General features: G+C 24.6%; 5 protein-coding genes across 5 annotated transcripts; 2 read left to right on the top strand and 3 right to left on the bottom strand.

Moving 5' to 3' along the window:
• Positions 1-1331: 1331 nt before the first annotated feature.
• On the bottom strand, positions 1332-2959 carry LOC105360674 (HMG box-containing protein 4-like). The gene is made up of 5 exons (XM_011497641.1): positions 2904-2959; positions 2263-2771; positions 1956-2031; positions 1752-1883; positions 1332-1684 (listed from the first exon to the last, which is right to left on the bottom strand). The coding sequence occupies exons 1-5, from the start codon at positions 2950-2952 to the stop codon at positions 1332-1334; spliced, it is 1119 nt and encodes a 372-aa protein (XP_011495943.1). The 5' UTR covers positions 2953-2959.
• A 3068-nt stretch (positions 2960-6027) lies between these two features.
• Nup205 (nuclear pore complex protein Nup205) lies at positions 6028-13280 on the top strand. Its single transcript, XM_011497640.1, has 10 exons — positions 6028-6059; positions 6218-6381; positions 6444-6860; positions 7163-7454; positions 7512-8234; positions 8331-10085; positions 10306-11802; positions 11881-12332; positions 12755-12950; positions 13027-13280. Exons 1-10 carry the CDS (start codon positions 6050-6052, stop codon positions 13239-13241), a joined length of 5721 nt encoding a protein of 1906 aa, XP_011495942.1. The 5' UTR covers positions 6028-6049; the 3' UTR covers positions 13242-13280.
• Positions 13281-13513: 233 nt separating this feature from the next.
• PIG-C (phosphatidylinositol glycan anchor biosynthesis class C) lies at positions 13514-14529 on the bottom strand. The gene has a single exon (XM_011497639.1). The coding sequence runs from the start codon at positions 14460-14462 to the stop codon at positions 13644-13646; it is 819 nt and encodes a 272-aa protein (XP_011495941.1). The 5' UTR covers positions 14463-14529; the 3' UTR covers positions 13514-13643.
• A 784-nt stretch (positions 14530-15313) lies between these two features.
• On the top strand, positions 15314-18061 carry LOC105360837 (NF-X1-type zinc finger protein NFXL1; the record flags this gene model as incomplete). Its single annotated transcript, XM_011497836.1, is given in 5 exon segments — positions 15314-15358; positions 15360-15569; positions 15645-15757; positions 15936-17616; positions 17756-18061. Coding segments are annotated over 5 exon segments (2355 nt in total), but the record flags the coding sequence as incomplete, so codon positions are not given.
• A 47-nt stretch (positions 18062-18108) lies between these two features.
• Positions 18109-20352, bottom strand: LOC105360836 (uncharacterized). Its single transcript, XM_011497835.1, has 7 exons — positions 20201-20352; positions 19780-19894; positions 19458-19625; positions 19074-19374; positions 18729-18997; positions 18318-18668; positions 18109-18152 (listed from the first exon to the last, which is right to left on the bottom strand). Exons 1-7 carry the CDS (start codon positions 20258-20260, stop codon positions 18109-18111), a joined length of 1308 nt encoding a protein of 435 aa, XP_011496137.1. The 5' UTR covers positions 20261-20352.
• Between the last annotated feature and the right edge of the window lies 1 nt (position 20353).

Here is a 20353-nt window from a genome sequence, read left to right as displayed (position 1 = left end):
TTTATTTAGTTAAATATTTATAAAAAAGGTTAATTTTTAATTTTAATAATATTAACAAAATTTTAATTAACATTAATTAAATAAATCATTAAAACATAAAATTATTTATCTCAATGTTCATTTAAATTATATTCAATTTATAAAACAATTTTATGAAACACTTTTTAATATATTATTATTATGAATTTATATTATAAGATTTTATATGAAAATTGAGTTACATTCTTATATTTTAATTCTAACAATTTCAATAATTTAAATGGTTATATGACTGTATAAGATTATATGTATATTATATATATAGATTATATATATATATATATGTATTATAAGAATTTCTACTACCAATTCATTTTATAAATATTGTATTGAATTATCTACTTGGATCAAATAAATAAAAATTGTCTTAAATAAATAATCATACGTATTTACTATACAGCCAAATATATTAGTTTAATTATAACTATTGTAAGTAATTTAATATTCTGTTCAAATTAATTAGTTTAATAGTTTATTCCAACCATAAAAAAATACCTTAAAAATATATTTTTAAATATCAAATTATTAAGACTATTTATAATATATTCAATAATTTAGTCTCAATTTTGGATAGAATAAAAAAAATATTTTTTATACATAAAATAAAATTTTTAGACAAATTAATATATTTTAATAAATACTTTGGTATCATATATTTGAAATTACTAAGTTTGTCCTAAAAATTTTTTAACTTTGTCACATAAATTTGATTAAAACAATTTGTTTAAAATTAATTCTTAATAAAAACAAACAACTTTTTATTAATAAATATAGAATGTAACTGCAGAGTTTTTATTTTAACATTTACAATTGTTATTTTTAAATAATTTTTTAAATAAGTATGTTAGATCTAATGTAGATTATTACACTTATTATATAACAAATAAATAAATAGAATATATTAAAAATTAATTTTTTAAAAATTTTAAAATTTAAAAATCAAATTTAGAATTTAAATATGTTTTCAATAAATTTTTTGTAAGTTTATTTATTGTATATTTTAATTGCTTTTAGAATTCAAGCTTTGAAAAAAATTTGTAAATTTATATAAATAGTGCAGTGATATATATAAACAGTGAGTAAAATATATTGGAATTAGAAATATTATTTGAATTAAATCCAACTATTAAATTATTTAGTAGATATAAAAATCTGAAAAGGTAGAACATATATTTTTAAAGAAAATCTTTAAAATATATAACATAATCAAAATTCAATCAGTTTTATATCAAATAACAGAACAATGTAACATTACAAACAAGAAAATTAATTATGTAATAAATACTATTTTATTACAAACCAGGCATTATGTATGCAATATTTTCTAATGTTCTCAAAAATGTAGTAAAATTATTTATTTTTATAATTGACATTTGCTGTGAAAGACATATTAAACTAGCCATAGCACATAACAGTGAATCCAAAAGGACAGTTATACAATCTGACATTATAACAGATTTATCATACTGTTTTAGACGAGTACCAATTAATATAAGACTTTCAGCTAATAATTTAAGATAAGCAGCAACATCAATAGGTTGCAACTGAATATTTCTTAATCTTATTTCATTATGAGACTGTTTCATCTGAAAATTTTTAACTTCATTATTATTACATGATTTTAACCAATCCTGTCTTTCATGATCTGTAAATTATTAAATATATCATATCTTATTTATATACCTATTGACAAGATTATTAATGTGTATTACCTATAATAATTTTATTCTGAAATAATTCAAATTTTTCTGTTAAATGTTGAGCTTGATTGTGCCAATTATTTCTATCACTAACCGACATTTTAGTCCACATTTCACCCAAACGTATTGTCATAATTGTAATATCTATAAAATATAAGAAAAATGTAATACACACTATAATATAAATATTATTTTAAATAAAATAATCTTTTTAACCCATATTTGGAAATTTTTTAAGTATTTCTTTTTTCATCTCGGTTGACCACAGTTTATATCCAGTATAAACAGAATCCTAAAAAAGAAAAAATTAATATTGCTATAATTAAATTTATTTGTTCATTTTCAATACTTTATATTCTTCAAAGAATTGTTTATACTATACTGACTTAATATGTTATACTAATGCAATATTACTATTTAATAAAAAATATAATTATTATAAATTATATATCATGTACAATAAATTTATACCATAATAAAGAATAATTTTTTTAATAAATTCATTTATAAATACTTTTATCACCTCATTAATGGAATTAATTCTAGTTTCAACCATTAAATTAGGATAAACAAGTTTCTTAGGCTCTGTTGCTGGTGCTATTAATTTAGAAATTACTAATTCTTCATCAGAATATAGACTATCTTCATCATAACTTGTATAATCTGGAGTTTGTAAACCATTGTTACTTGGAATTGAATCTGATTCTGTTTCATAATTACTTGATTGTGACACTTCATAATTTATATCAAATTTTATTTTTTTTTCAATCGATTGATTTGTTGCAGAAATTTTCTTAAGTGTGTTTGAACATCGTTTTTGAGATTTAGAAATAATAGAACTATCTTCTGAAATCTGGCTTTCATATGGTATATCAACATTTTCTGTATTTTGAGATTGCTTAATTTTTTTATAGCGTTTTGAAAGATTTTTTTTTTTGTTACCAATATTACACTTAGTGGAGTCGAAATACATTAGTTTAGATGACTTTTTACATACACGACCGCTACGTGATACACTTGTAACTTCTGATTCTGAATGAACAAATTAATAACATTAGTTATAAAGTAATTAAATTTATAAATAAGAAATATTTCAAATGCTGGTTTAAATTGAAAATTTTACATTAAAATCTATAAACAATAGCATATATTTAATATAATTACCATCTATCTTAAGATGTTTTGCATATGTAGCCATCCTTTGTTTAAACATATATATATTTTTTAAATGTAATTAAATTAATTTGAATAAATAAAATTTTAAATCGAATCCAAAGTTTTATTATTTTTAATTTGCTTTACCTTACAATAGTAAACAATAGGTTGCACGTGCTTCAATACGAAATGTTTGTAAAAATTAACATTTAATATACTCGTGCGAAGACTACTGAATTTTAAACAGAGCTATAAACTATCCATTTTGAGGTAAAAGAATAATTATCTGACTATACACTAGCGGGAAATATGGATGTAACATTAATCGCATAATTGGTTTTTAAATAAATTAATTCTTCAGAATTTTATTGTATCAACTTCTGAAATTACAAAACTAATGTTTATGTATATAATATTATTTTGTTTTTTACTTTTGATTATATTTGTATTTTCTATTGTAAAAATTAAATTAATATTTCATTAAGATTTTTTTTATAGATAATGTAAACTTATATTTGTTTGAAATCTAAGAAATCTTGTATATAATTTATAATTTATAGTAGTTCTTAAAATTATTTATAATTACAATTTATAAAAATGTTCAAGTTTATATGTATTTTTAAAGCATACGTAAGACATAAAATGAAAGAAACAATAACGTAAACATGAAAGAAATTAAATTACAAAAACGATGTATTGCTTTAAAAATAATCTTTTACTTTTAATATCAATTTATCGTTTTACTTAATTTGATTCAATGATTTTAAGAATAAAGAGTTTTAAAATATATTTTTTATATGTAGAAACATGTTTTTACTATATTATACAAACATTATTTCGCTTATAATTGTAACATAATACATTTCTAATAATAAATTTTTAGACGGAAATTTGTATGAATTTTTTTACGAAAATTGAATAAATATTTAATTTCAAATACTAACTTAATTATTACTTCATCTCCAGTGTCATTACACTTATTTAATTGACAAATCATCGCAAATAATACATATAGAATCTTATCGATACAATTATTTAAGTATAAAAAAGAATGTATGCTTAACTAATTTTATAAATTAATATATTCTCAAACTGTAATTAGATATCCTGAAATAAATATTTACTTTTCAGTAGTAACAATTATAATCGCAACGAAAAGTTGTTGAAATAATTAAAAATTTTTACATTTAATTTAATGAATATAGTGTAATTATTTAAAAATATCTTATAATTCATTTTAAATAATAATAAATAAAATAATACTTATCCATTAAGTGAAAAGTAATTGGTAATGTTTAGACTTTCATTGTATTATATATGTAATATATATATATTCACACAATTCATATAAATAGAATTATAATACAAAATAGAATCTACAAAATAATTGTGTGAGAATTTATTTAAATTAAAATTCTTCTAGTCTTTATATATTCTTTATTGACTGTTAATGTTATTCAAATTAGTTAACTACAGTCAAATAGTTTCTTAAGAAAACAAAATTTGGTTTTTAAATAAATGATTATTTCATTGTTATTAATCTTAATTGGCTTTAATAATAAGAAATTCGTTAAAAAATAACAATATATTTATTTTTTATAATATAGAATTAATTTTTTATATAAAGTAAACTTTAACAATGCAAAAGTAAGTATCATGAATATCTACACATTTGAAACTTCAGGATTTATTAATAAAAATTGCATTGAAATATGTGTTTAATTTCCCAACTAATAGATTCAATAAGATAGTATATATAATAATATAGTATAATATAATAATATAGTAATAATATAATATAGAAATCATTAAAATGGTGTACTAAAAATGTTTAATTCACAAAGTTCTTAAGTATTAATAATATATATGTAAAAAAGTAGATAGATTCATTCACTTAATTAATTACCATTATTATTAATTTAGATGATAGAATATTTCTTGTACATCTTGTTTATTGTAACATAACAAGAGCATATCAATATAAATTACAACTATATAAGTAAAAATAACATAGTGAAATAATTTGTATCAATAAAAACTTTTGTAACTTGAAATCGAATGACAAATTAAATATGAAAAAGTTGATTATTCGTCATAAGTCAATATATATATATATATATATATATATATATTACATTACTTCTTCAATATTCAATCATTATGATAAATTATATTATAAAATTTGATATATACATAAATAAATTAATTTCATAATATAATACCTACCAAATATTTGCATAATGTAATGTACATCAGAATCATAAAATATTCATGCTTATTTTGTTATATATACGCATTTTATTGTAATGTATAAATATATATGAAATTCGTGAAGTGTTAAATGTAATGAAATATATCCAATTAGAATATCTTTATTAATGAAAATAAAATTTATTTCTTTAAAATCATACATATTTTGTAATGTATAATAAATATATATAGAAGCAATTAATTTTAATTAAATGTATGAATATTTATTGCATATATTATTTACCAAATGTTCTGTTCCCGCCATTAATTTTAATCAACGAATATAAACTAGAGTAGAAGCATAAATTATATTAAAAATTTGAACGGTTTAAGTATTTCAGTAGTGAATAGTACAAAAATATAATTTTTTTTTAATACAAATTGGAAATTTATTATAAATAATTATTTAAATATATTTATATTTTTAATTTTTTTTTAATATTGTCTAATAATAATTGACGTTTTCTTTAGTTATCAAAAAATCTTATTTATAATATTATTTTCGTATAATTATTGCCAATTATATTAATAGTTTTATGAATATTTAAGAGTATATAGTAATTTACAATAAATTTTTATTAGTAATAAAAATATATATTTGATTTTTATTTTTTCACGTATTTATAACAAAAAGTTTTAAGTTATAAATAGGATTTTATATTTGATTATTTGAATTCGAACTTTTTATTTTATTTAAATTTTTTGTTAAACTAATAGGTCAACTTTAAGCGGATTAATCGTATCGTTTGTATTAGTTCTTTAAAACTTAGTATTCACCCGGCCGGCTATAATGTGTAGATTTTTGTGACGCTACGTGAAATATAAATTTTAAAACAATAATTTTACTTTGAATAAATAATAATTATTAAGTTTTATTGTAATTAATTTATTAATAGTTTATAAAAATGACTGGCGGTAAGTAGTCATTCCATTCTTTCAATTATTTTCACAATAGTCATTATAACCTATTGGTAGTTCATTGAATCCTTATGAGAATTAAATAAGAAAACGCTTAATTTAAATACATATACCGATACAATTGATCACTTTTTGTGTCAACTATTTTATGTTAGAAAAAAGTAATACAGAAGATATGTGGACTCCTTATAAAGAATTACAAAGTCTTGTTGAACGTTATGTCACATCATCGCCAAGTACATTAGATCCACAATTTCATGAATTCACAGAAACGCTTCGTAATCATCGACAAAATTTCTTGACTCTATTAAAAAATCCAGTGAGTATGTTTGTGAATTAATTATTAATTGAATAACTAATACTTTTTAATTTTATTTTTAGCCAAAGAATAATAAAAGTAGAGAAGAAATTTTAAAAGGTGATTCGCAAGGTATAACTTCACCTGGATTAGGGCATCAGTTGCTTACAAAAGAATTAATTGATGAAACTCTGATTATAAGTGATATGTATGATTTAAATGAATTTATGGCTCTTGATTTATTATACACTGCTCAATTACAAATGCCTCATCATCCAGGATTAACAAGAGGTTTAACAGCTATTTTATTATATTATGATGGAAGAAAAGCTCTTACATCAACATTAAGAACTTTAGTACAGGCTAGAGTAGGACATAGTTGGATGCTAGATATACCAATGACTTTAACAAAGCAAATAACAGAATATACTAATAAAATGCAACAAGATGGGTTATTAGATAGAATATTATATTTGCTTGAAGAAATGGATCCAACTAAGGTTGATTATTATCATTATTTAGCCAAATCATTCACAACTTTTATTAATTTAATAATATTAAAATAATAGTAAATAATATTAAAATTTTTCTCATTCTGCTAAACTTGATCTATTAATATAATAATGATGTATTTTATTATGTTTTTGTATATGCAATATAGAATTTAATTTAATTAAATATAAGAATTGTAAAATGTACTTTTAGTATCTAATTTAAATATTTGTTAATAATAAATAATTTCGTTTTATCTTCTTACATAAAAAAAAATTTTCTAGAAATATATTTATTTTTTATACTATAGGAACAAGATCTTTTGCAACAAAATAGAGCACTTGGTGGTGCAAAACATCATTACATGGTTATGAAGTTATTTAATGATACTAGGCAAGATTTATCAGATATTCTCTATATGTGGTCAGCTCAGTCTAGCTTGCCAAGTACAGTAATGTTTAGGCTTTTATCATTGTTGCAAAAGCGTCGACCAGAGTCTGAAGTTGGCAAGGGCAATCCTGATAAAGTCACATTAGCTCTTATAATGGCTTTTCTAAATTCAATTAATCTGAGTCCTCTACATAGTCGAGAAGATGGCGAAGGTAAAAATTGAAAAAAAAAGAGTTATTTAATTTAATTATTTATATTTGGTTTTACAGAAATTGTTCGCTCTATGTGTATAATAGCAGAAAGAGGTGTTTTTGAAGAAGTTGTCCAGAAATTGGTAACATCCAACATTGTTTGGGAAAGCACAGGTTTAAGAGGTTTTGTTCAATTTGTTCTTGCAATAGCTGTTACAACAATTAAATCAGCACCTAATTTGTGCCCAGGACAAAATATAACAAACCAAGATGAAATATTAGTCGAAGCTGCTTTATCGAGTAAAGCTTTTCACTTTGCAGCTGATGTACTTTTTAAAAGTGAATGCTTGCATTATGAAGAATTTTATGTTCGCTATTTTCATACTTTAATATCAGATTTCATTTTATTAATGCCACTGAAGATCAAAGAACTTAGAAGTAGAGCCGATGAATCTATGCGTTTAATACAAGCTTATCAACAAGAAGGAATTGAGCCTCCAGTAAATTTAGATAATCATTTTAAATTTTTAATGCTTATGATAGCTGAATTATATGGGTATGATCCATTAAATTTAAATTTAGCAATGGACTACTGGTGTCAACATTCTGAACCATCACATGTACCAAATTCTATTCATGTTAATCGTTTACCATCAAGACAAGTTGCATTATTTAAATTTATACGTTTAGCTGGTGAAATTCTTCCAGCTGGATTATTTGTTCCTTATTTAAACATGATTGCTTCCCTTGCTTCATCGACTCAAGCAGCTAGACAGTCCTTTAATTTTTTAAAACCCAATGGTAAGTTAAATGATTCATAGTGCCCTTCAAAAATTAATTCAATAATTTTATTATTTAATAGTTTAAATAAATTGTAATACCTTAATCAATATTTAGGATCAACTGGTTCAACAACAATTTCTTGGGATCATTTTTTCAATTCATTAAATCGATATTATTATAATTTACGACAAGAGTTACCACCAACGCAAGATACTGTATATCGACAGCGCGGTCATCCAAAAGGTATAACACCGAATGAAGTTAAAGGCTTAGAAGCTGTACTTCAAGTGGTACAAGTTGTAGCAAAATATGATGAAATGTCTAGAATAGCTTTATGTGACCATCCTGGTTGGAAAGTTTTGCAGTCACTTATAGGCTTAGTAAGCTGCGCCATGCCAATTCCTTTAAAAGGAGTTTTGGTAAAAACTTTGGCAGCTCTTGCTAAATCTCCCGAAAGTTCATCTACTGTTTGGCAAAATTTGGAAGCTGCTCAAATCATTACAACAATTCCGACAACAAGCAGTTACCAGCCTAGAGGCGTTCAAACTGAATTAGAAGAAATCGAATCTCGAAATGAAGAATATCCGTTAACTCGAGCCATGTTAGAATTATTAGATGTTTTGACAGATTTTCCTACTCTTCGATTACTTGGTGTTGGTCAAAGAAATCCAGGATTTGATCCATATTTACATTTTATCATTAATACTGTTTTTCTTCGATTTAATACGCGCTCTTACAAAAATCCAAGTGAAAAGTGGGATGTAGCTAATGCTTGTTTAAAAATACTTTTTAAACTACTTAAGCAGTATGAGTTAACTATTGAAGATTTTGTTGGATGTAAAGTAGAACTTCAAGGAGGGGAATCAACCATGGTCAATGCATCACCTGGTTATCATTTGATGACCCAACTTCATTCAAATACTGAATTACTACGAATAATTCTTTATATTCTTGATGAAGGATGTAACTATTTGGATACTTATGACTCATTTCCTGGTAAAAAGTATCTTGAAGAGAGTACTTTGTATTGTCTGGAAATTTTAGAACACTGTTTAAAAACTCAACATCTATATATGCTGCAACTGGGCCTTTCATCCTCAAACAAAATCTCCACTGGATTATCTAGACTTTTGTTGGGTGTAAATCATCGTACGGGTAAGCCTGATCATATGATTAATGTTGCAAAATACATTTTGTACAACAATTGGCTACGAAGACACGCATATGTTGCTGTTGGTGTAATTCACTCTGTATCTAATGAACCTGGTGCTGATTCAGAATTACTTTCAACATTTACATCCACACCATCTCTTACAATCAACATCAGACATGGTTTTGTTGAATGCCTAGACATGGAAGACACTGGTAATGAGAATGAAGAAGAAGGCGAACGAAATAAACAGCAATCAGGACACTGTAAAGACAGAATTCTGTTGTTGATGATGCAGAGTATCATACGACCATCTCCAAATTTAGCTCATTATTTATTAGGATTTGAAATTACAAAGGATATAAGAAAAACTGTTATTCAACAACCAGGAATTCTTGGCTATCCACGAACATGTTTACACTCTATTTTAGGGATTTTAGAATTATCGCTAGAAAGAGGAAGAGATAAAATAACAGAAGCATGTTATTGGTTTCTTCATTCGCTTACATCAAATACCAAAACATCCATACCAGTCTTACGATTTCTTCGAACTGCTACTAATCAAGACTTTATTCAACGACATTTATCAAAATTACCATTTCAAGGAACAAACAGAGCTACTGACTTAACTTGCATGTCATGGTTGCTTAAAATTGCAGCGATAGAATTACGCATTGGAAGTGGAAGCCTCCAAAATTCTTTAATTCAAAGACTTATTGGTAAATAAAATTGAGTAAAAAACTTTTGAATAATTTATGTCAATTTTCTATTGTTATTTTATAATAAAAACTTCAAAATATTTAATATAATTTTAATTGATTATTTACATACTAATTTAAAAACAAAATAATATGAATACTAAGATGTTAGTGTTTATATACTTAAAAGAAACATTTTTACATTCTAATTAATTTAATATATAATTTGTCCTTCTTTTAGGTAATTTAGGACAAGACAGAGATCAAGTGGTACCTTCACAAAAGTTACTTATGGATTTATTACATTATATAGACTTTCAATTACAATTAGAATCTCCAAAATCATGGGAATATTTTGATCCTTCACAAGTTGAAATGGTTTTTGGTCGTTGCAGTATACCGGTAGCTCTTTCCGATGGACCACAATTGATAGATATAAAAAAGTTGCATTTGCTTATTACAGAAGAACTCTCTGTGACACAAGGAAATGCGACTACTACTCAAAGAAAGTTAATGCAACAAGAACTACAATCAATTTTAACATATGCTTTAAAAAGAAATCAAACTAAAACTCTATCATATGCAACAGTTAAATTTGTAGAAGGATGGTGTCAAACCACTGAAATACTTTTTTCTATAGCAACAAATCAACAACTTCCTGCAGCACAAAGACAAAATTTTCTTTTAAACCTTTCTCACGACTTATTGCAAAAAATGACTTCATGTGAAGCACTAAATGAAATAAAAACATTGGTTTCCGGAACAGTTTTAATACTTCTTGTAAATTTACGTGTTAGTTTTGCATTGCAATCTGATGATGAGTTACTACCTTCTTCACCTACAAATACAACAATGATGAAAATAATTTTGAATCATATTTTGCAATGGATCATTAATTCTGAGGCTTCTTCTCAGAAAGTTCGTACCCATCTTTACGGAGCACTTTTATATTTTCTTTGTGTTGTTGGATCAGAAAAACCAGGAGAATCTAATGGTATGAGTACAACATTTGTCAATCAGTTAGATAATTCTATACATAGAACATTGCCAATGCAAGAACGCTCACATCGTTATGCTACTATTCAAGTAATAAATAGTTTTGGTGATAAATTAATGGATATTATATGTCATAGTTGTTCAAGTGGGCATGATGTTTGTAAAATGCTTGGACTTTCTTGTTTAAATAAAATTCTTGAACTAGATTGTGATAATTCATGGATTATTTATCTTTCAAGTCAAGGTTATTTAAAACACATGATCGATAGCTTACTTGAATCAGATAATCTGCTTCGATGTATGCTTCAATTAAATCCTCGAACTTTAAGACTTCTCTATTTGTATGAAGCAAAAATAGCGATGTTTACTCGAATGGCTTCAACTAGAATGGGCGCCGAAAGTCTTTTAGAAAATAAGATTTTATCTTGTCTTTCAAGTATGTCAGTTATTGATCAACATCCTGATGTTAATGATAGTTTTAATGGAACTGATCCTTCTTTCTTACCATCTATTGGTCAAAGATATCAGCAAATTTTTTTACCAATGCTTTATCTATGTGATGCATTACTAACTACTCTTGGTACAGAAAATCAGTCATGTGCCATACAAATTTGTGGATTTTTACAAAGTCATAGAGATACAGTAGAGATGATACTAAGAAATATTTTGCCAAATTCAAATGTACTGTTTATGAATGAAGTTGCTTGTTTAACAGGAGTAATTGCTCGATCTGCCAATATTGGTAAGTCTGATTAATAGTTTTTGTTTTATTTTATTTTATTTTAATAAATACCATAATAACAATGCTAATTATTTGAAGATATGTATAAATTGGTTGATGAAGAAGTAGAAAAATCAGAAATAGGTGAATGTACTTTAGGAGATAGTACTGGAATAAGGGAATTAAGAGCTCATCTTTACAGATTACAAAAGCTTATGTTAGCATTGTTACCAAAGTTTCAACCATTACCTAAAGGAGATTCAGATCAACAAAATTTTTCTTGTGTACAAATTGGTGCAAATATATTACTTTATGTTAGAAACCAAATGCAGCACAGTCATATGAATCAAAAATTAAGACACGTTCTATTTGAGCCTTATTTATCAGAAAAACCTGATAATCGTGATATTAGAATGAGAGAAGCCTCCAATGGAATGCACTTAGGTGTTATTGTTGAACATTTAGTATCTGCAACGAATTCACTGCAATATTTGCTGTCACAAAAAAGGTCTATTTGTGTTAAAGAAATGAGCTCATCTGATATGAAAAAAGTATAAGCATTTTTACATTTCATTTAAAAAATGATCATGAAAATACTATATCTAATTGATACCCAATTGAAATAGTTAAATAATACATTTTATATTTATGTAAAAAAAATTTCAATTTATAATTATTACATAACTATATGATTACATTAAAATAAAAAATAACTAACATTTTAACAAAAATACATATATATTTGTAAGAACAAGCCATTATAATCAATTTTAAGACTAAATTAAAATATTGAAATTCTATTTTTTCTCAAATAAAATTTAGCAATTGAATAATTTATTTATAAAACAGGTAGAGAAACAAATAAGAATATTTATGACATATTAATAATATTATTAGTTATATTTTATTTGAAGAATAAATTAAAAAGTCTGTAACATAATACAATATATATATTTATATATTTATCTTTCAGTTTCTTACAGAAGAAGAAATTGAATTAGATATAGGTAAACAAAGAATAATTATTGAACAACGTATATATCGACACGAAAAGATGAAACATCAGAATATGAAATATGCGTCATTGATCATTGAACATAGTTTATATATACTATGGAGTCATTTAGATTTTTATGCTATGCAGGCATTGGCTCAATCGAAAAGTCATTGTAAATATCTCTTACATATTTTAAATATTATTAAGTTGATAAGATATTAGTTTTATAAAATTACACTTTATTTTAGTATCTTCTATTAACTTTGATGATAGTACATTAGAATGGAGAAAATTAAATGAATTACTTCCTGAATTAAAAACTGGATTGGTATCTGTTTTTACAGATAGCTTTGTTACAAGACTCTTAGAAACACACAGTGAATATACAACAGTGGAACAAGGTTTCATTGAAGCACTTGTTAGAAGAATCAAGCGACTTTTACAATTTATTATTGTCAAATAAACTATGTATATATATTGTATAAATTAATTAAATAATGTATTGTTATCCTTCCATTTAATAAATATTTTTTAAAAAATTATATTAAACCATAACTATGCATTGATGCTTCTTTTAGCATATTTTATATAATTAATAAATAAAAAAAAATGGAAATATAAAAAATTTATTTTATAATTATAACAATCATTTTTTATACTAAAATTAATAATAATAGTACACAATGGTAACTTTATATTACAATAGACTAGTAATCAATGTCAATTTTTAATATCAATTACTTCTATTTTGTTGACTTAGATTGCATTTACAGTATATGAATAATGTTTTGATAACTTAAATTGCATATACAGTAAATGTAAATTATATGCACTTTATCATGTACTTTTCACTGTAGTTTTAATTTTAATCAACCACTGCTTCATCCCATGGACCATATATATTTTCTTTATATCTTTGACACTTTATATACCAAAGTGGACAAATAAAATGTACAAGAATTAACATTGAAACAAAAACATATGACAATGTTGCTGATATATTGCAAAGCAAATATAAAGTGCCAAATGCCAAAATATTAGATATAAAAATTTTATTATGAAGTTTGGATAATAAAAATGGCAATAAAACAAAACACTGAACTGCTACAGTAAGTAAAGAAAAAGCATGTGATGGTGTAGATAATCGTGAAGTTAACATTAATGAACCAAAAATAGATGATGTTATTGATAAAGACTCGGAAAGAGAAACATTAGTTGAACCATATTTACTAAAAATCAAATGAATTAAAAACATAAAAATTGTCATTGCATAAATTGTATCTGTACTTATAGTTTCTGTTAATGTTTTTAATACTGGTGATAAAATATATCCGAAAGCTAAAAAAATTAATACTGTACGTAAATCTTTTGATACTCGTTCTAACATTTTACAACTTTTCAGAATATACTTTAGATAGCCAATTATTGTTAAAATGGTACTAATAATAAAAATTGTATTTGGTGTTGCCCAGTCATTATTTAGCCAAATAAATACAATAACAAACAGAATAACAATACTAAATTGTATTGAAATACTTGCACCAAGATTAATAGCTTCTTTTACAGTTACTGAATGAGGTTTGATATTTTTACGTAATTCTTCTAAAAAAGAAACATCTGTATAATTATCTGGCAATCCATAATTTTCGTACAAATTTTTTTTCCAATTTGTTGCATTAATCATGTTTATACTGTAGAATTTCTTATTTTTAAAGAATTTTTAGTCAAAAAAAGTCTATAAAAATATTTAAATAAAATTAATAGAAGCATAATTTGTCTTCAATCGTACAAAACTTAATATAATTTGTTTGGAATTAAATAATTTCTTGATCTGGTACTCTGTAAAAATTTGATTTATATATGTATATTAAAAAGTATTAAGATTTAATAGTTAAAACAATCATTACCTTTTTAAATTATAAATTATCACCTTGTTTTCATAACTTTTATACTTAATTCTATGGTAAATACATTATTTCTATTAATTTTATTGATATAAACTAAAAAAAAAATAAAACAAGTTTTTCTATTTGTAAAAGTGATTGTAACGTTTTCGAATGTTTAGAGTGATATACATTGTAATTTTAACATGTGCCTGAAATCTAACTGCTAAGAGATATAACCTTAATTGTTCTGTGAATACATACATTGCTTCATATACTGACACTTCAACTTTTAAATTATGGTGTATAAATGCGTAGTTTATTATTGGATTAAGATACATACACCGGTAAAAATACACAGTATTTTATATTATATTAGTTCTTCATTTTTGTTTAATATACCGTTTTTTATATTTTTGTCATTCAATTAAAATTTATTGTATGTTTATTTAAGAAATTTTATGTTTAGTTTAACATAATATTATTTAGTATTACTTTTTTTAACATACATTGCTTTAAACTTAAAAAAAAATCTTTACATAATTTTTATATTACCTATATTATTGATGGACAAAATAATTTAGAAATATCAAAATTTAATTTTAATTACGAATTTCTTAAATACACTAATTATTTTTAAGTATATTACATCATGAAAAAGTTTAAAAAAGCTCAAGTACAAAATCAAGAATCTATAAAAAAAACATTTGGAAACAAATGTTATTGAATCTTCAAGTAGTGAGAATGAAAATGAGGAAGTATTAGAAACAGCTGTTGAAAAAGTTTTATTTGATTATCAATATGAAGGTGGTAATGTTAAAAAAACATTGTCCTATTTAACAGAAACTTTTCAGTCTGGTGGAGCAGTTTGTTTAATTTGTATTTCTTCAGTAAAAAAAAATGATGCAGTATGCATATACTATTTAAAACATTAAAGTTTGAATAATTTTATCTTAAAAATAACAATATAATTATTTTTATAGATTTGGAGTTGTATCAAATGTTATGCGTTTTTACATTTATCTTGCATTCAACATTGGGCGAAAGATAGCTTAAATTATAAACATGAAAAAGGTATCACACCTGTTTGGGGATGGTATGTTCTATAAGACTTATGTAAAATCTTTATTTTTTTATTATAATAAAAGTATTTCATTAAATATTTTGTTTTGTTAGAATTTATAAAATTATAAATTATTTATCTGTAAAATAAAGTATGAAATAGCTTTTTAAGAATATAAATTAATTTTATTGTAATTTAATGTTTTTTCTAGTCCAAAATGTAGAACAGAATATCAACAAGACCAAATACCACAAAGATATGTATGTTTTTGTGGAAAAATTGAAGATCCATCTTATCAACCATGGTCAATTCCCCATTCTTGTGGAAATATGTGTAAAAAATTTTTACAACCAAAATGTAGTCACAGATGCATGCTTTTATGCCATCCAGGTTCTTGCCCTCCATGTCCAAAAATGGTGTCAGTTGCATGTTATTGTGGAAAACAAGCACCTTATCCTAGAAGGTGTAATGCTAAAGAATGGAGCTGTGGTAAAATTTGTAATAAGGAGTATATAGCTTGTGAGCATAGATGTACAGAAAAGTGCCATTCTGGTTTCTGCTCACCTTGTTCAGAAAAGGTCTTTAGTGCATGTAATTGCAAAAGTAAATCTGAATTTAGAAGATGTAATGATTCTTTGTGGTTGTGCGATAAAATGTGTGGAAGAGACTTTTCATGCAATATTCATATATGCAAAGAGTTTTGTCATAAACCTGGAGATTGTAATACATGTCCATTAGAACGAAATAGAACATGTCCATGTGGTAAAAAAAAATATGATATATCATGTAAACAACAGCAAGTACCAACATGTGGAGATACTTGTGGAAAATTATTAGATTGTGGAGCTCACTATTGCAATATGAGATGCCACACAGAAGGGTGTGGACAATGTTTAGAAGTTATAACAAAAACTTGCCGATGTAAAAGTTTTAGTAAAGAACTTCCTTGTATTAAAAAATTTCATTGTAATAAAAAATGTCCACAAATGAGACTTTGTGGTATTCATCTATGTAATAAAAAATGTTGTGATTGTCTATTACAAAATAATTTTAATATTTGTGAAAAGATATGTGATAATACATTGAATTGTCGTAAGCATAAGTGTTCTGCTCTGTGTCATAGAGGACCATGTTATCCATGTTCTCGTACTATTGTTATTCAATGTCGTTGTGGCAATAATAAAATTATGATTCCCTGTGGAACAGTGAAAAAAATCAAACCTCCAAATTGCAATAAAATGTGTAAGATACCACCAATTTGTCATCATCCTAAAAGAGAGTCACATAAATGTCATCAAGGTGTTTGTCCACCATGTCATAAAGTTTGTGGATTACTTCATAAAAGATGCAATCATGCTTGTCCAGCAATTTGTCATACTAAAGTTTGGACAAAAACTAAGCCAAATGAAATTTCTAAACCAGTTGGACCATGGGAAAATCAAAAAGAAAAATGGGAATATAAATCTTTTCTATGTCCTCCTTGTGAAATATCTATTATGATTACATGTTTAGGAGGACATGAAACACTTTCACAGCCTTGTTACAAGGCTGTTTCAGCCTCTTGTATTAGACAGTGTGGTCAATTATTATCGTGTACAAACCACACGTGTGAAAAACTTTGCCACAAACTTGAATTATTAAATGATACTAATAATGATGAAAATAAATGTATGGTATGTGAAAAGCCATGTGCCTTTTCAAGACCAAAAGGATGTATACATGATTGTCTAAAATTTTGTCATCCTGCTCCCTGTGAACCATGTACAGAACTTGTAAAAGTTCCTTGTCATTGCGGTATTAACATTCTTTATGTACGCTGTGCTCAACTTACTTCTATTACTTCTGAAAAGCACAATAAACTTTTAGTGTGTGGAAATCAATGCCCCCAAAATGTAAATTTTATTATGATTCCAATTATATTATTTTATTTTCTTAGTTACATTTAGTATATCCATTTCATTTGTTATAAAATTTTTGTTTCAATTTTTTACTAGATTTAATTTATGATTATTAATTTACATTTGATTTCAGTATCCTTGTGGTCATCGATGTATCGACGATTGCCATGCAGGACCATGTCAAAAATCTGAATTTTGTAATAAAAAAGTCAAAATATTTTGTGAATGTAAACGGATAAAGAAAGATTTTTCATGTATTTCAGTACGTGCTAGACAAGCTATTGTAAATTGTGATAACGTTTGTCATAAAATAAAAGAAGAATTAGTACAGATTCAAAAAATGGAACAAGAAAAAAAACGAAAAGAAGAAGAATTAAAAAATCAAAAAGAAATTGAGATGTTTAAAAAAAAATTTAAACCTAAACAGAGAGGTAAAGATCGTCATTACAATTACAATAAAGAACAAACTAATGATAATAAAAACTCTTACATGTGGTTGTGGTTAACTTCTATATTTGTGGTTGGAATTTCTATAATAGTAGTAGTAATAGTAATTTCAAATACATAATAAATTACTTTATAGAAGATTAAAAAACAAAACAAAATATAGTTTATTTGAGTGTGACCATGCACAAATTATATTATTTTAATTATTTAATTAGATTTAAATTTGTTCTTTTTTTGAATCAATGAATTATTATCATAATTACATTTTCTGTTAGTAATATTGTTAGAATATAATGTTTTAAAGAAAAAACTACAGCCAAAAATTGAACTTGTTAACAAAATAATAATATATTCTACTCGATTAATAAATGGAGCACCACAAATTGTGTACCATCTTGCTCCATTCTTGGGAGGTATTCCATTTGATAAACAAGACCATCCAAAATAGGATTCATCATTATCTGTTAGGCACAGATATTTTCTTTTATATAATGTTTGACCTAAAGCATTCAGCATTGAAGAATTCTCATAACATGGACCGATTGGTTCATGCCATCCAATAGATATTTCAGAAGCAGGATCAATAAATATAGCTAATCCTAAAATTAAAAATTTGAATCTAAAATATTTTAAAATTACTTTCAATGTTTGAAACTTACCAATGAAAAATATGTAGTAGCAGAATATATAGAATAACATTACACAATTAGTAGTTTTCTTTGTAGTGCTTATATAAGTTGTGTTTATTATCTTTGGAAAACTAAGCCATATAATACTCAAAAATATTGAAAAAAGTAAAAAAAGGGTAATTTCTGAATGAATTTTAAAAACATCATGTAAAGGATGATAAAGTAAAATAAATAAGAGAACACCTCCGGGCATGCCTAAAACTGCAGCAATCAGTGTACATCCAAATTCCTTGAGATAGCTAAAAAGTTAATATTGCTGCATTAATTTAATTTTAAATATATTCTTCAAATAATATAAAATGGAATATTAATTACAATCCAGTAAAGTTCCATTTTTTAGTTTTTCCAAACACAATGAATCGTGAAAAATGAAACCAAAAAGTAAAGCTGGCAGTAAATGATGCATGAAAGTAAAAGGAATTCCATGGTACATAATAATGTCTATCTAAAATATTAGGATCCGTGTCATGCCAAGTCCAATGCATTAATCTCACACCCATTACATCATATGGGTAATCAATTAAAACAACGACAAGACCAGCTGCGAAAGGTTCGCTCCATCTTGGTAATTTTAGTCTATCAACAGCAATTACTGCAGGATAAACAAAAACAACATCTGTAAACAAGTTTTAATCAATTAATTATATTGTCTAAACGCTACTCATAAATAATAAATAATTCAATATAAAAGAAATTTACATATTAATATAATGTATAACGGTAGCCGCCGACCAAGAAAGATAATTGGTGATTGAGCATGCCAAAAGTTATCAATATTTGGAAGATTATAAGAAATTGTTTCTATGACTAAGCCATGTATTATAATTCCAATCCATAATTGTATAAATCGGCCTCCATTTTTTAATGCTGTAATTAAAATTTAAAAACATTTCGAATAGCATGTAATAATTTGGTATGTCAGTTATCATAAAATTTCAAGTATGTTTTGGAATAACATTAAATATAGTAAATAATATAATTATTTAAGAAATTAAATAAATAAATATGTATATATAATTACCATGAAATAAAGTAATTAAATTGCCAATAATAATCAATGACTGTAAATAAATAAAACTTGGCTGTGCTTGCCATAATGCAAAAATGTCATTATATGTTACTAACCAATCCCAAAACTAGAACATTAAAAATACTAGTATTTATAATTTAATAAAAACAAAAAATCTTTAGTTAATTTACATTATAGAAAAACAAGTATTAAGAAAAAATTAATTGAAGTTGCAAGATTTAACTACTAATGTTACCAGATAATTATTTGAGATATATTATCAAAATAACGATTATTATTTTTTAACAAATAAAATGATTACATAATATAAATGAGTTTATTGGAAAATAAGTTATCTAATACTAATTAATAATATGCGATCAAATAAATATTCAATAATTACAATGAAAAAAATATAATTGAAAAAACTTACTCCATTGAATTGTATTTCGGTTTTTTCATCGGCAAAACCAGGAATACTTGAAATTTCCATTATATATCTTTATACATATATTCTTTGATGATTATTTTGTTTTCATTATTTGTTATCAACTTTCCTATTGAAATAGCTCGATTTATCTCAAAT

This window comes from Ceratosolen solmsi, unplaced genomic scaffold (assembly GCF_000503995.2).
Source record: "Ceratosolen solmsi marchali unplaced genomic scaffold, CerSol_1.0 scaffold47, whole genome shotgun sequence".
Lineage (NCBI taxonomy): Eukaryota > Metazoa > Arthropoda > Insecta > Hymenoptera > Agaonidae > Ceratosolen > Ceratosolen solmsi.
Note: the sequence above shows the minus strand (reverse complement) of the source record. Positions and strands in the feature narration are given on the sequence as shown.

What these genes read in the sequence shown, in the direction of transcription:
- LOC105360674 (XM_011497641.1), bottom strand. Translation starts at nt 2,952, where the DNA reads ATGTTTAAACAAAGGATGGCTACATATGCAAAACATCTTAAGATAGAT. An exon ending in TAAAAAATTTCCAAATATGG is followed by an intron (nt 1,884 to 1,955) that starts GTTAAAAAGATT and finishes TATATTTTATAG; the next exon opens with ATATTACAATTATGACAATA. An exon ending in TCAGAATAAAATTATTATAG is followed by an intron (nt 1,685 to 1,751) that starts GTAATACACATT and finishes AATAATTTACAG; the next exon opens with ATCATGAAAGACAGGATTGG.
- Nup205 (XM_011497640.1), top strand. An exon ending in TGACTCTATTAAAAAATCCA is followed by an intron (nt 6,382 to 6,443) that starts GTGAGTATGTTT and finishes TTTTATTTTTAG; the next exon opens with CCAAAGAATAATAAAAGTAG. An exon ending in GGCTCAATCGAAAAGTCATT is followed by an intron (nt 12,951 to 13,026) that starts GTAAATATCTCT and finishes ACTTTATTTTAG; the next exon opens with TATCTTCTATTAACTTTGAT.
- PIG-C (XM_011497639.1), bottom strand. Translation starts at nt 14,462, where the DNA reads ATGATTAATGCAACAAATTGGAAAAAAAATTTGTACGAAAATTATGGA.
- LOC105360836 (XM_011497835.1), bottom strand. Translation starts at nt 20,260, where the DNA reads ATGGAAATTTCAAGTATTCCTGGTTTTGCCGATGAAAAAACCGAAATA. An exon ending in GTTATACATTATATTAATAT is followed by an intron (nt 19,375 to 19,457) that starts GTAAATTTCTTT and finishes ACTTGTTTACAG; the next exon opens with ATGTTGTTTTTGTTTATCCT. An exon ending in AAATGGAACTTTACTGGATT is followed by an intron (nt 18,998 to 19,073) that starts GTAATTAATATT and finishes TTAACTTTTTAG; the next exon opens with CTATCTCAAGGAATTTGGAT.